The sequence below is a fragment of the Marmota marmota genome, unplaced genomic scaffold (genome assembly GCF_001458135.2).
Source record: "Marmota marmota marmota unplaced genomic scaffold, marMar, whole genome shotgun sequence".
In the NCBI taxonomy this organism is placed as follows: domain Eukaryota; kingdom Metazoa; phylum Chordata; class Mammalia; order Rodentia; family Sciuridae; genus Marmota; species Marmota marmota.
In genome coordinates this window covers 6,690,510-6,705,670 of record NW_025999905.1, presented here as the reverse complement: position 1 = coordinate 6,705,670, position 15,161 = coordinate 6,690,510, and the positions used below count along the sequence as shown (strand labels likewise).

At 32.3% G+C, this 15,161-nt stretch overlaps 1 protein-coding gene across 9 annotated transcripts in view; it reads left to right on the top strand.

Annotated features, from left to right (window-relative positions):
* Positions 1-13,738, top strand: part of Dgkb (diacylglycerol kinase beta) — a 747,732-nt gene extending 733,994 nt beyond the window's left edge. For all 9 annotated transcript variants that reach the window (XM_048799633.1, XM_048799632.1, XM_048799634.1 and 6 more), the window contains one exon: positions 9,886-13,738. In XM_048799633.1, the coding sequence (XP_048655590.1) occupies positions 9,886-9,993 (108 nt within the window). In that variant the 3' untranslated portion in view covers positions 9,994-13,738. The remainder of the gene's footprint in view (positions 1-9,885) is intronic.
* Positions 13,739-15,161: the final 1,423 nt, after the last annotated feature.

Genomic DNA, 15,161 nt, shown 5'->3' with positions numbered 1-15,161 from the left:
TAAAAGATAATAATCTCTCATTTTTGTAGTCTCCAACAGTAACTCCAAAGCCAGTTGAACACAATATGCAAAATTGAAAAGAGACATGCTAAATCTGTAATAAATTTTGCATTCATATTGATATGGACATAGACTGTAAATGTGCTAAAAGGGATGAAATTGTTGTACCCAATGGACTTTTAAGCTTTCAAGAGGACCAATATTCACATCTAGTTCAAACTTGAGTTCCTCTAAAATGGGTACAGTTAGAAGTAATCTCCTTGTTGGTGGAAATTGCCAACTAATTCACAGTTTCAATTTCTTTCAGCAGTTGGAAATCTGTCTTCTGGTGGATACAGACAATAGAATCACCAGACCTGAGTTTGACTTTTCTCTCACACTTGCCTTCTGATCACACTTTATTTATCTCTTTGTTTTCTTTGATTTTTCTGTATTAAAATTAGGAAATGAGGCCAAAAACATATTCTAAGCTTTTTGTTAAGAGGCAACAATCTGTATTGTTCAAAATTTTAATGAGTAAGCCTTCTTATCTGTTAATAAAAACTGGTCCAGTGTTTTACAAAGGTTCCTACCCATTTAAAAAAATATATACATGGACTTAAAACCCCTCTAGGAAATAAACTAAAAATAATTTTATAACTTATTGTTTTTATTTCTTTGGATATTCAGAACACATTGCACATGGTTCATTTGAGGATACTTAAGAAATTCAAGGAATTTTAACATATTCCATTGTGTCATCATGATAATTCTGTGGGGTGAACATGATGGATATTATTAAATAAGATGTTCAAACTAATGAATAAAAATTAATCAAATAAGGCAGCTATTTTACCCAAACCATCTCAAGAATATTGGTGAGTAATTTAACAAATGCTTATTGACAAAGCATATATTAATAACCCAATAATGTCTTATCAATATGATGTGTGGACAACAAGTGCTGACATTTTGTCCTAGAGTATTACAATGGAACAGCACAAAGAAAACCAAAACAAAATGTGATTTATGAAGTCAGAGCAGGTATATATTACCCAAATATTCTCACAAATATAAGATTTTAATAATGATATGAGGATTATGAAGGAAAAGTTCATGGTACTGTGAACTGTGGTACTGTGGTTCAATGGTACAATAAGGAAGTGACAGAGAATGATTTTATTTGGTCAAAAGAGATCCAGAAAGCTTTCAAAAATCTCACAGTGGACCTGAGAAAGAAAAGATGAAGAAGAAATGATGAAGCCCAAAGGAAGGAAAGAGTGTCCTATGCAGTGTGGGAAGGAGCCTGATATGACAAGGATCTGAGAGAGAAAATGATAGATATGGGACAGAAACAGATATGGGGCCAAGCAGGAAATTGTGTAAGAATCAGAGCAGTAGGACCTTGAAGCCCAAAGGAGGAATTTTTAGCCTTAGTTTCAGAGTCTCATAGAATTAAAGAAAAGTTTAATCAGGAGAGAATTGTTAGCTTACTTGCATGGTGAAAAAAACAATCTGGGTGGGGAATGGATTAAAAAGATAGTCAATGAGCAGTTAGAGGACTTTTGTAATTGGACCTTAAAGTGTGGGAGTAAGGGGGCAAAATCAAGAAATAACCAAAATATTTGAGGGATAAATCAATTGACTTTGATAAGCAGATTGGTTATGAGAGATAAGAAAAAGACAGTATCAAGGATTATCCTGGGGGCTGGGGATGTGGCTCAAGCGGTAGCGCGCTCGCCTGGCATGCGTGCGGCCCGGGTTCGATCCTCAGCACCACATACAAACAAAGATGTTGTGTCTGCCGAAAACTAAAAAATAAATATTAAAAAATGAAAAAAAAAAAGGATTATCCTGGTTTCTAAATTATCTTGAGGAACTGAATAGTGGTAGGACAATTCTTTGAAATAGAATCCAGAAAACAATCAGGTAGTTTTCTCCATCTACTTTAGTACTAGTTCAACTGAATTATGCTCACTAATCATTGACCTGGACACACTGTTGAGAATATCAGTTATCATTACACCATTGAATATATGTTTTATGGATAAGACATCAATACTGGGTATCCAATTTGATTAACATGTAATGCTTTAACTTTGAGGGAGAAGAAAGTCTTTAGATCAGTGCTATAATGTTCCAAAGAGAAAAGGATATGGCTGAATCTAAGAATTGGACTCCTGGTGACTAGTAAATGCCCCACACTTTTTTCACCCTAATCTTTCCCTTGAGTAGAAGTAGAAACTACCATGTGGCAGGAATTATGCTGCCTGGTATTTCACAGAGAAAGCAGATAGCTATAATATGCAATTCCCCAGTGCCACCAAGATATTTTGAAAGCTTTGTCATCTCAGATAGAAGATGGCTTAGCAAAATGTGGTTTTAACTCAACTGTACATAATTACACTAAAAATAATATGTAAAATTTATAAAGTATATGTATGACATGTATCATTTAGTGCTTGCAGTGATCCTACAAAGTAGGTGCTATTCTTATACTTCTTTAATAAATATAGACTAAGGCTCTAAAACAGGATATCCATTGGCCACCACCTTATAGCTGGCCATTGGCCAAGGTGAGAATCAAACTGTTATATTATATCCCAAGTCTATATTCTGAAGCCCTATGCTAGATGAGAAAGACTACATAGAAAATTGTATATGAAACATTATTCATTAAGAAAATTAAAGCTTCTAGTTGCAAATATACCTTGGTTATAATCAGGAAGGAGAATCTCACCACCAAAATGTTTTCTTTTGTTCTGCTGTTGTTTTTCTTTCTTTCTTTCTTTTTTATGTGACCATATATTTGAAATGCCCTATAAAAAGATAAACAGAAAAACAGGGTTAAAATTGTGGGTATAATTTCTCCATAGAGACACTAGAATATTAAAAATGGTTTCAAATGTCTTTGACCTTCATTGCCAACCAACTTAGAGCCATAAAAATATTTTGGAATGGAAAATAAAATTTATATCTTAAAAGATATTTCAGATCTAGTTATGACTATTTTTCTTGCAATGTGATCAAATAGCCCATTACTTTCAGGAAAAAGGTTCTTCTTTTCCATACATATTTAAAATGCTTGTGAATTTCATCAGCAAATAAACCTCTCAACCTAATTTTTTAGTGACTTTGTTTTAAATCTTCACAATGATTTCTCTGAATTTGATGTTAGATCAAAGACTTTAATATTAAACTTGAAAATTACTATCATTCCAGAAAATAATGGGTAGAATCACAAAGAAGCTGGGAAGGGATTTTAGAAAATTATATTTCATTGCCTTTCTTTTTTGGCAGTTATGGACCTGAGAAATTCAGCATGCACTTTATCCCTGCTGTCATATGGCTCAGCTACATATTTGAATTCAAAATAGTTTCCATTATTGAAAGGATACAATCTGAAGTAGCTTTTAATGTTCTAGATAATTGCTAAATTGTCTGCCCACACATATTCAATGGCATTTATTTTCCGAAAATCCCATTTATTTTAAGGTAGCTGATTAAATCCAGTAATAATGAACTCTCAAAGAGATAAAGCAGGGAAAGAAAATTTTGGCTAGATTCAGAGAGAATATCTCTATTTTTATTTATTGACTTGATTATTTATTTATTGGTACTAAAGATTGAATCCAGGGGTGCTTTACCACTGAGCTATATCCCGATTCTTTTAACTTTTAAATTTTTCAGAGAGGGTCTTGCTAAATTGCTGAGGCTGATCTGTAACTTGTGATCCCTCTACCTTAGCCTCCTAAGTTCCTGGAATTATAGGCATGTGCTACCACCCCCAGCTCCTAGACTCCTTACTTTTATTTTAAAAGTAAGTTGGTATGCACTGAGTTACTTTCAAAGAATCATGTTATTAAGCTCACCCTAGTATACAACAATGAGAATTAATTAAAGACTTTATGTACTTAAACAAAATTTGATCAGTTGGTATAATACTGAAATCAAGGCAGTTAGTATATATTCCAATTCAGATTTTTAACAAAATAAATTCCAGTGGTGGCACTCAGTAGAGCAAAGACATGCCATAGAAAATTATTTTCACTTTTATCCATATTTTAGCTATGAGCCCAATAAATCATGATTATAAATTAAAATTTGTTCTTTCACTTTATGTTTCATAATTCTAGGTTTACTTTTTAGTATTTTACTTAATAACATCAAGTATTAGCACATTATGACCTTATGGGCCAAAAATGACCAATTTCTTATTTTTGTACAGCTAAAGAGTTAAAATGGTTTTCATATTTATAAATGGTTGAAAAAAAATAAAATATTTTATAATGAGAAAATTATGTGAAATTCAAATGTTATTTCTTAAACAAATTTTATTGAAACATGGCCACAGTCACTTATTTACATAGAGTCTAAAAGTACCAATGGTCTACAGTGGCACTGTAGGTTAAGACCACATAGCCTATAGTATAAAAAACATATCTTCTAGCCCTTTACAGAAAATATTTGCCAATCTCAGAATTACATGGATATCTACCTAAAGATCCTACATATGTAGCTTTCAAATATGATTATTTCTGTATATAGAATTAGGTTAAACATTTTAATACTTTACATCCCTTATATGCAGACCATTGTGAATAACGTCAGCATACATGCAGCTTTGGCTTGAATCTGCAATGTCCTCTCCAATCCCAAAGCTCACATGTTGAAAGCATTGCCTCCCAATACAATGAGTTTCAGAGGTGCAGCTTTTAGGCAGCAACTGGATCATTAGGGCTCATCAGTGTATTAATCCATCAAATGAATTGATAACTGAATGGACTATTGGGAGTTGGGAAATAATTGGATTAAGTAGTTCACTGGGGATGTGCCCTGGAAGGGTGTTTTCCATGAATTCTCCTTTCTCTGCTTCTTGGCTGCCATGAACTGTGTAGAATTCCTCTACTACACCCTTCTGCCATGAGGTTCTGCCTCATCTTTATGGCCCAGAGAAATGGGGCTGGCCACCTATGCACTAATCCTCTGAAACCAGAAGGCACAATAAACCTTTTCTCCTCTCAGTTGTTTCTGTTATGAATTTTGGTCACAGTGACACAAAACTAACTTATACACATGCATATTACTAGATTAATGGAATATTAAGTCTTCACCTTACTTAATAAAAGAGAAATAAGCCACACTGAAGATGGATTGGAAATGTTTTCATAATGGCATTTTTTTCCATTTTTTCTCCTGCCTCTCCTGTTCTTTGTACTCATATTCTTCATAGGATATCATTCTCTTCCTTTATCCTCTAATTTCCATACTCCCAAGTAACAAAGTCTAACATCTGCTGTTTATATTTGCTATACCATTCTTCAGTAATCTAAGTGAATGATATTACTATATGTGTAGCAAAACTAAATCTGTCTGAAGACCTATTCCCCATTCTAAACACCAGACTCACATTTTCAAAAAATCTTGAACCTCTCCTTTAAAATGTCACATTCAACTCTGACTTCACTAACTTTCTGATTCTCATCCCTGCCAAAAAAAAAAAAAAAAAATGCTTATTTTGCTATAAAATAGTGTCACTTCACAACTAACAACTAATACCCAAAGCATGGGAATCATACTAGAAATGTTTCCTTTTCCAATATACCACACATCCAGTCATCTGCTTCAGCCTATAGATTTTTCCTCCTGAATGCCTTTTATATATGCCCCCTACTGCAATGTCTTTGGCACTACCATAACTAAAGTTCTTGAACTTCTTTTCTGAATTACTACATTAACCGTATACCTCCTTTTCCTGCCTCTGGTCTTGCACCCAACCCTTAATTTATGATGGTGTGACTGAAACTCCTTTAATTACATCACTGTCCTTCTACCATGATCCTAATTTTGTGTGTGTGTGTGTTACAAACTGAAAGGATCTCTATAGCACAACATGTATACATACTTCTCACTGTCATTAGACTAGAAAATTCATAGGTTAAGAAAAGAAAAAGGGTATTTAACTTGAAATCTCCAGCACTAAATGAAAATTAGGTGGTACCTAGAAGATTAAGAATAAAGATAACAAGTAATTGAAAATATTTGTTTTGTTACTATTAATTCTCAGTCATATTTTGGGATGCTGTTCTCTTTCAGTCAGCAGTGATTTATTGACCTTGCCTCTTAGGAAGAAAATAAAATGACATATGGACCCAGGCTTCCCAAATTTAAACATGCATATAAATCATGTGTGATTCTTGTTATAAAGTAGAATCTGATTCAGAAGTTATGGGGAATCTGTATTTCTTAAGAATGATGTAAGTGCCTTGTTTTTGGACTGCATTTGAAGAACTAAGAACACTGGGATACAATATAATCACTGCATAGGGAATTTTTAAAGTTATTTAACATTTATATCAAGATAATATTTGAAAAACTACAATTATAGACTTGTCTCATCAATAGTACTGTGTCACAAGTCCATTCCTCAGATGAACTGTTCTGATTCTTCTAATAGTTTACTCCATATGTGTAAGTAATTTTCTGTTAATTTTGTGTTAGTTTTAGGTACACTGTATTTAATTCATTTTGTGGAGGGATGGTTTTTAACACTAACATTACTCTAATTCTCCTATTAATAATTAACAGTTAATGAGTGCTTTTTATGTGCCAAATAACATTCTAAGCATTTTGTGTACATCGATTCATTTATGTTTACAGGAAACCAATAAGACACTATATTAAAATCTTTACAGTACCAATGAGAGAAATGAATGACAACAATATCCCAAAAGTCCCAGATAGCAAACAATGGATATAAAACTCAGCCCAGAATAAAAGCCAAATAAATACTTTATTCTTACTATTAGTCTTTGAAAAAATTAATTGATAAATAATAATTGCATATATTTGTGCTGGCATTTTTACTATTAGGAGCTAAAGCTAGCACACTATGCAACCTTAATAATATTAACAGTTTACCACCAAAAAACAATGCTTTTTATCTTTGATTTGGTTATTGGTTTCTATGTTAAATCCTTGTTTCATAAAACTAAAACCAAAAATCAAATTTTTAATCTCCATATTTTTAGATATGGACAAAATTAATTTGAAATAGAAAGACAAATAGAAAAACCATGGGCAGCAGAAATTCCTTTCTTCTGCTGCTGTTGGTTTCAAACTAGTAGATGCTCAGGATACAGGAAGATTTTTGATAGGGGATCATTCCACTGACGACAACATTTACCTTGCAGTTTTACGGCAATGTTCTAACTTCTGCAGTCATTCCAGGTTTATCTCTAATGGGTTCATTTTTGCTTCTGCCCAAATATACAAAGACATGTAATTTTCCAATGAGAGGATATGTGCAGAGAACCTGGACACATTATAGATATTTTGTGAATGCTGGTTTTCTCCATGTTACCTCCCCTCACCAAGAGGGAAATAACCAGTTGTTTTTCATTTCCATGGACAGATAAAAACGATATGGAATTAATTCTTTACAGAAATAAAGTTAGATTTTAAAAAGAGTTGTATATTTTGACCAAAAGTTAAACAAAGAAGTTAAACAAAGAAGAAATCAGATTATAAATAATTATAAAAATAGAATTGGCTGTTAAACTCTTTCAAAACAGAAAAATAGAAGTGAATTATTAGTAACAAGGATACAGAGTCATAGTCTGTAAAGAGATTTGAATGAGATACTGTTATTTCAAAGGAATAAGAACATATGATTTCTTCTGAAGAAGGGTATTCAATATAAAGATACTCATGACCCAACAAAATTCAAATATCTAAAAAAAACCACACAAGAACAAAAAAAAAATCTCATAGGCAATAATTTGTGACATCTTGGCTATACTTTGTCATAAATTGATGCTCATTTTATATGTGACTATAAAAATAAATTTCTTCCAAAGACTTAATAACAATTGAATAAAATTATCTCATCTTCTGAAATGTCTTTATACTATACCTTTTAAAGGAGTTAGTCTAGCAATTGTGAATCAGAAATATGTCTTCTAATTTTACCTGCTGTTTCATTTGACTTTAAGGTTATCATGTAAGTAATAGGTAATAACCACTTCCCCAGGTACTCATTTAAAAATAACATTTTTTTTGCATGTATAAATTGACTAATTTTCATTTCCAGCACAGAAAAATACAGTGCCTTTGCTTAGCCTCCTATTTCATTGTGGATAATAATATTAAATGTGCTTCCTCAAGTTCTCTGTCCTACTAGACTATAATTTCTTGGGAGCAAAGATTGTGTATGGTCTATTTATTCTAAGTTCCTGGTAAAATGTCCAAAGAATAATAGAGGCTGAATAAATTTTATAAAACCAATAAATGATGATTGATACTATATTAGATCTTGTCTAAAGCTAGAATTCAGAGGAGTTTAAAAATCAATGGCTTAATATTCAGTCTAATCTAAAACAATTATTAAGAGATAAAATTTGGTAGAGACCATTTTAAATCTATACAGACAGGTACATTTTTGGCATCTCATCTGTGTGGCTATCATCTGCCCACTTCTTAAGATAACAAAAATATAATAAAGTAAGATATCCAGAGATTTGGGGCCAGCTTAGCCTAGTGACCTTTTACAAGTGCAATTTATTTTTACAGTGAAAAGAAGAACACTGAACCCTTCTAGTATAACCTGATTCCAACAGACTTAAATAAAGTTGTTCATTCTTTCAAGGTTTCTCACTTACTCCTGTCTTTATAGGCTGTGAAGTGAATTTCCATTTGCCAAAAGCCTAGTACTGATTTTAATGATCCTGTTCATGTGACAAACTTTTTTCTTTTTGTTTCATTGCTATTAATGAATGACAAGTGAAGGATATTCATTTTAACTTGAAAATGTCAGGTATGCACTTTAAGAGATATATTTTTTGCAGGTTTTAATGAGGTGGTGTTTCTTTTTGAAAGAAATACTCATCTCTGATAGGGATACCGTGCAGGTGACAACTGATATTTAATAAGCGATGGTTCTTGTATTAGTCACAGTAAGCTAAAGAAAATGTCTCAGATTGCTTTTGAAAAACTCTTAGCGTCACTAGCCCAAAGGCAAGATGTGACCTTTTTATTACATAATGAGAATCATTTATTATCTTACAATGTATCTTAAAGTCACAGACAAAATGCCACTTTGATAATTGCTTTCAATTAGCTTTGAGCATAGCATATATTCATAAAATGTCTTCTCTAATTTAGAGTTGAATTAGAGAAAATTGCAGACATAATCTACTTTAAGGTTGTCTCATTTAAGGTGATTCGTAGTTTTATATTAAAGAAATCAAAACGAGTAGCTTTAGAACAGTCTCTCTAAGTGTTTTAAGCAGGCTTTTCAATATTTGATTCTTTTCTATTACCAATTAATTAACAAATTAGAAAGCTAGTTCATCATTTCTGACCTTTTTTGCATGTTAACTTTTGACTTTCATTCTTAATGATTGTTTGGGAATTAAACCTTGCAGTTCATGTTGAAAGAAAGAAACAATATGATTAGCAAGATAAATAAGGCTCTCCAACTAAGCACATGTTAATGTGGGGCCATCACTGGGACTCTGGATACAGTAATGGTGCATCTTTTCCTGCTTTCAATAAATAATACATAACTAATGGTCAAGAAATTATAGTCAGTTATCATATAGCCTAAATAAAGAGTTTGGGGGTTTTACAGTACTACTAGCTAGGTTAGAGATAACATCATATTTAAATGTGACTTCAGCTAAATTTTATTTTTTGTTAGTATATTTAGCATTGGAATATTATTTAAATGCATATCCTGTTTCCTTTAAAAGTATGTTAGAAATTTTTTAAAAAACTGAAAGGAAATTTTACTCTTGTGGTGTTTCAGTAACAAATGAAATACTTTTAACCTTAGCAGGGATTCTCTGAAATCAGTATTGTATTTGGAGATTACTCCTTCTCTCTCTCTCTCTCTTTTTTTCCTAGATAAAAATCACACACAAGAACCAAGCCCCAATGCTGATGGGCCCTCCTCCAAAAACCGGGTTATTCTGCTCCCTCGTCAAAAGAACAAGAAACCGAAGCAAGGAATAATCTTCTATGATTTTGTTCTTAGAAATTTAATTAGAATAATTGGGCCATGGAACATTTATGCTGGAAATCTTCAAACCATTTCAAGTCTTCTGTTCATGCAAAATCATGGAATTGGTTTAATAGATTGTGTTTCTGAGCTAATGTAAAATTCAGCTATTAGAAAATTTATTGTCTCAGTTTTTATAGGCACCTTTGCATGAAGAAAGCAGAAGTTTACATGAAGTGGTACTGCATATTTTTGTTGCATGCATTTCCAAAGAGTTTTATGTCTCCCACTGCATCTTACTCAATTTCCATTTATTAATCTGTGAGAAAAACCTGTGAAACGTGAAAAGGAAATACCATGGGAAACACAAGTCTCAGTGTGATTCTAATTATTAATAAGCATTAATCAGTAATGCTGCAATGATCATAGTTGCAGATTGCTATACTTTTCCCTCTTAGTGTATCAAATGATCTTTGATGACTTAAGGAGACACTTTTAACTCAAAGGTTCTATTCAATAGTTGTCTATGATACTAAATAGTTTTTCTTCAACATCTTAACTCTTCTGAGTGGAAATAAATATCAGGTATAAGATTTTCTTGTGCTAAAAAATAGAAAATGGTTTTTTTTTATTTTGTTCATTGGTTTTTAATTCCAAAAAATGAATTAAAATATGTTTCTTGGCAGTGAAGTGTGGTAATATGGCAAGCTTTATCCCTTTCTGCATGAGAATATAGAAGAAAATTTATAATCACACCAGAAACCAAATAGATGTTTTAAAATATGTGCTTAATTAATGTGTTTCTCACCAAATTTTCAGAAAAAGATGCTTCAGAGAAATGGGTTAATGCATAATTATGTGGAACAAATTTATGGTTCTTATGATTAATTTTTGAGAGGTAACATATGGGAAGAGAGTGAGTTACCCATTTATTATGATCAAAATTCTCACCTTTCATAGACAATAGGTCATACAGCACAAAGCTTGAGCCAATTTCTTGGTTATTTGGTCCTTTATAAATATAGATGTCTTTAATTTTTAATGGAGCAGTTAAGTGCACTTGAAGAAAGTAAATGATTATATCAGTTCCCTTCTAGTATAAATTGGTATCTGTAATAATATTGAGTTCATTGAATCAAATCATGCATGCAATTAGCCCCCTCCCATTCACGTATTCCAGTCCCATCTCTATGACATTTCAAATGTTTATTTGGAAATATTAAATGGCCTAGATCACTATTTAAGGTGTTCATGGCATGGTTGGGTTCTTTGATTATTTAAAGAAATCATGGAATTACTACTTTTCTTAGTGTTTCTTTAAGCTTGTGATATAAAATGAAATGCTTCTGAGCAGTCTTGGTATTGTTCATTCATATTGACTTGCATCTCATCATTGCATGTTTTATGTTTTCAAACATGCCATAAGGAAAACAAGTGCTTGAAATGCATGATTTATTAGTTTTCCTCTCCACTCTGCATTAAAGTGCCAATGATTTATCAGTTCTATTTTTCTATTGATTCATTCATCTTTGAATAACAAATAGCATTTAGTGATTCTGTTGAACACAATCCTGTGCATGGATTTATGGATTTCAAGTGAAATTGCTATAATTTTAGTTCTTTGGTTTGAAAACTCAACTGAATGCTGTTATATCAAATAGCTACTCTCAAGCAATGTGGTATAATGGAAGATTATGTATAAAACATACTCTTTTAGTGTTTCAGGAACATTGGATGGTAAATATCAATCAACAATAAGTTTAATTGCTTTAAAAATAAAAGCTTTGAATAAAATTAAGACATAATTTAGCATTCCCAGGAAAATTATGATTACAATTGCAAATTTAGTATAGCAATCACTTACTGTAGTATAATAATAATAACAATAATAATAATAAAAGTTATTTGACAGAACAGTAATCTAGACCAAAAGAAATCTCAAAACAGTAACAAATGCATTACTGACATAATGTTACATAACACACACAATGATTTTGTGTATCTATGGTTACAGGTAGTAAATATTTTCACATGAATTGACAAAATTTTCTACAATGGGCACTCAGGCTTTGTGTCAAAAACATGTTTGAAGCCACAAATTATTTTATGTTCAGTACAACATACAATTATTTCTTGGCTACCTTTTAGAGTAGTATATCGTTTGAAGGCGGCAACAGTTTGTGAATCCCTCTGAACAATCTGTGCACTGCAAAGCTGTTAGAGAGACAGTGAGATGAGGCAAATTAAACAACCTGCTACATGATTTCAATAATTGAAAGAATGAGATGCAGTTTTGCTTCGGTGTAGTTACATACCTACAATTAGTGCTAATAGTAGTTACTCACCTGTTCAGTTCAGTCAGTTGGATTCATTGGTACCATTAAGAAATGTTGAAATATGAATCCAATTTGACTTTTCCCAATTCATTTTCAAAAGATACTGCTGTTCTTGCCCTTCAAGTATGCTACTCCTGGGGTTTGGAAAGTAGTTTTTAAAAATCTACTTTGATGGTTTTGAAATCAGAGAAGATATTCTTTCTTTTATATGACAGCTTCATGTGAAGAATATATATTTTAAGTAAAATTCTAAATGGAAAGTTCTATGACATGTTAAAATACTGAATAATGAATGTTAGCTTTACAAAATGGAAACTTTTCTTCAGTGTGTGTGGGTGAGCATTTGAGTTGTGAGTCAACCTCTTTTAAGTATAGTAGACATAACGATTAACAGTTTTAAGTGAATAAAGCTCTTACATGAAAATTAACACTGGACCCAAGTATGGGAACCAAAGAAAAAGGGAGAAAAAAGATGCACACTGCTAAACACTGCCATACTCAGTACTGAACAGTAAGTACTAAATGCTAAGTTGGTAAATGGGGAGAATCCAGAATAAACCAAGATAGCCGCACTTTTAAGAAATAGGAATGGATATTTCTATATAACACCCAGAAAACTTAAAGGTTATAAGTTTGTTTTCCCACTTTCATGTGCATTTAATGTGAAAAGTGCCCATCAGTTTTTTGTAGTGGAAGGAGATAGCTTATAGAAACTGAAAAAGAAATAACATTGTAAAGAAGTTTTTAATTTAAAAAGGTCATATGATCATAGCTAAAAAAAAATAAATGAAAAAAAAGAAAAGAAACCATAGGTTTAGTCATTTCATTTCCTTGGACAGCCAATGCAGGCAGAAATGTACATCCAGTGAGGACCAATGAATCATATACATGTTTCTACATTATGTTCTGTTTTCCTTTTCGAAGAGGATGGAGAGCAATTACAATTTTCAGGGAAGAATCTGTTTTGAATGTCAGACTGTATGCTACTTGAGTGGGACAAGATTTTTAGATGCTTCCATTCCTTTTTGTGCTAGTGTTAGTTTGTCTTGCATTGGTTATAAAAAGGAAAATGGACATTTCATGGCACATATACCACCAAAAAATATTAAAAGCATTATTTATATTCTACATTAAAAGATCAAACCCTTGTAAGATACATCAAGGCTGTAAAATTTAAGAAAATAAATTAATGAAAATCTGCAAAAGAGCTTCATTTTGTGAAAGACAGAAATCACCACTTAAAACTCCCAATTAAATTGTATTGTATTTAAATAAAATTTGAATAAACCCACATTTGAAAGTTTCTATACATTCTTATTGTGTTTAAAATATCGGATTCAGTTAATTACAGTATCTTAATTATTTTCTCAGAAAGTGTTATATAAAATATCCTGCTTTTTGAAATAAAAGTGTTAACCACTTACTTAAGTGTCATTCCTTACTGCCATTTGAGCCAAATGTTCTCTGTAAATGAGCTACTCCAGCAGTTCAGTAGTCAGCCTACTCCTGTGAGCATCCACTGGGAGTGCTGGAATAGCCACCCTGGCTTTCCTCACGAAGAAAGGAGGCTGTGTATTTTGGGATTGAATTCTGTGTCTTTAAGAACCAACCCTTTCAACTTTGTGGTGCTTTGTGCCCTGAGTTGCTGCTGTGAACATTATTATGGCAATTTCATCGATCGAAGAAAAGCTAGCAAGCCAGGAGGATGGAATTATGTGGCCTTGAGTTGAATTTTTGGGATAAAACTGATTTCTAATTTAATTCTGTGTAGCAGACTTAAGCAGATATCTCTTGGGCATTGACTAAGTAAAAGATAGTTTGCAAAGGATCTGAAGCAATTAAAAATTCAAAGGATACAATCTCTTTTCTAAGGGTCTATATATCTGCTAGACAAGTATATTAAAGACTGGATTGTGTGAGTAAATAAGGTAAATGTGGCACATGTTCAGTGGAGAAAATGGTGATTTGGTAAAGCAATTTAAAAAGACATCTAAAGAAAAATGGATCTGCAAATGTTTTTTTGAAAATCTAGAACTTTACACAAGGAAAGTATCATTAAGGGAATTCAGAATAAGAGAACATGAGTGAGAGCGTGGGTCACAGAAATCAAGCCCTGCATGTGCTGTTGACTCGTTTCATAAAAATACTGAGAAAATTATGAATGGAGCATTAGGACAGTGCTTCCTCTTAAAGTCATTGGTGAGAGAAAGGGCAGGAGAAGAATGGAGAAAAAGAAGAAGAGACAGGAAGCAAGTAAATGAGGGTTAGAAGAAGAAAGAACAAAGCCAAACCCCAAATTAGGGCTAGAGACAAGAATTAATTTAGCGTCCCAGAAGAGAGGAAAATAAATAAATAATTCCTAGAAAGCATTATTTTTTAAAATCTCAAATCAGTATCTGGCCATTCTACATTTCCAAAGACTTGTGATGAGATAATATTTTTCAAATTTACATAATTTTATAAGCTCTCTAAAGCTTATGAAAGCTAAAATAATAGACAATACAGATTGTAAAATGTTGATGCTAAGTGTATGAAAGTTAAGAATATATGTAAATGACACAAACTAAACATTTATAATAGAAAAAGTCTTTCTGATGACTGAAAACTGGTGGCAAAATCACTAACAAGCCCAAATAGCTCTCTCTCATTTACTCCATTTTTTCATTGCAAACCCTCATTACATGAAATAAGTTGGTTTGAGGGAAAAATTTCTCATTAAAAATATTTTCATGGGGGCTGGGATTGTGCTCAGCGGTAGAGCACTCCCCTAGCATGGGCGCAACCGGGTTCGATTCTCAGCACCATATAAAAATAAAGGCATTGTGTTGTGTCCATCTACAAAAAAA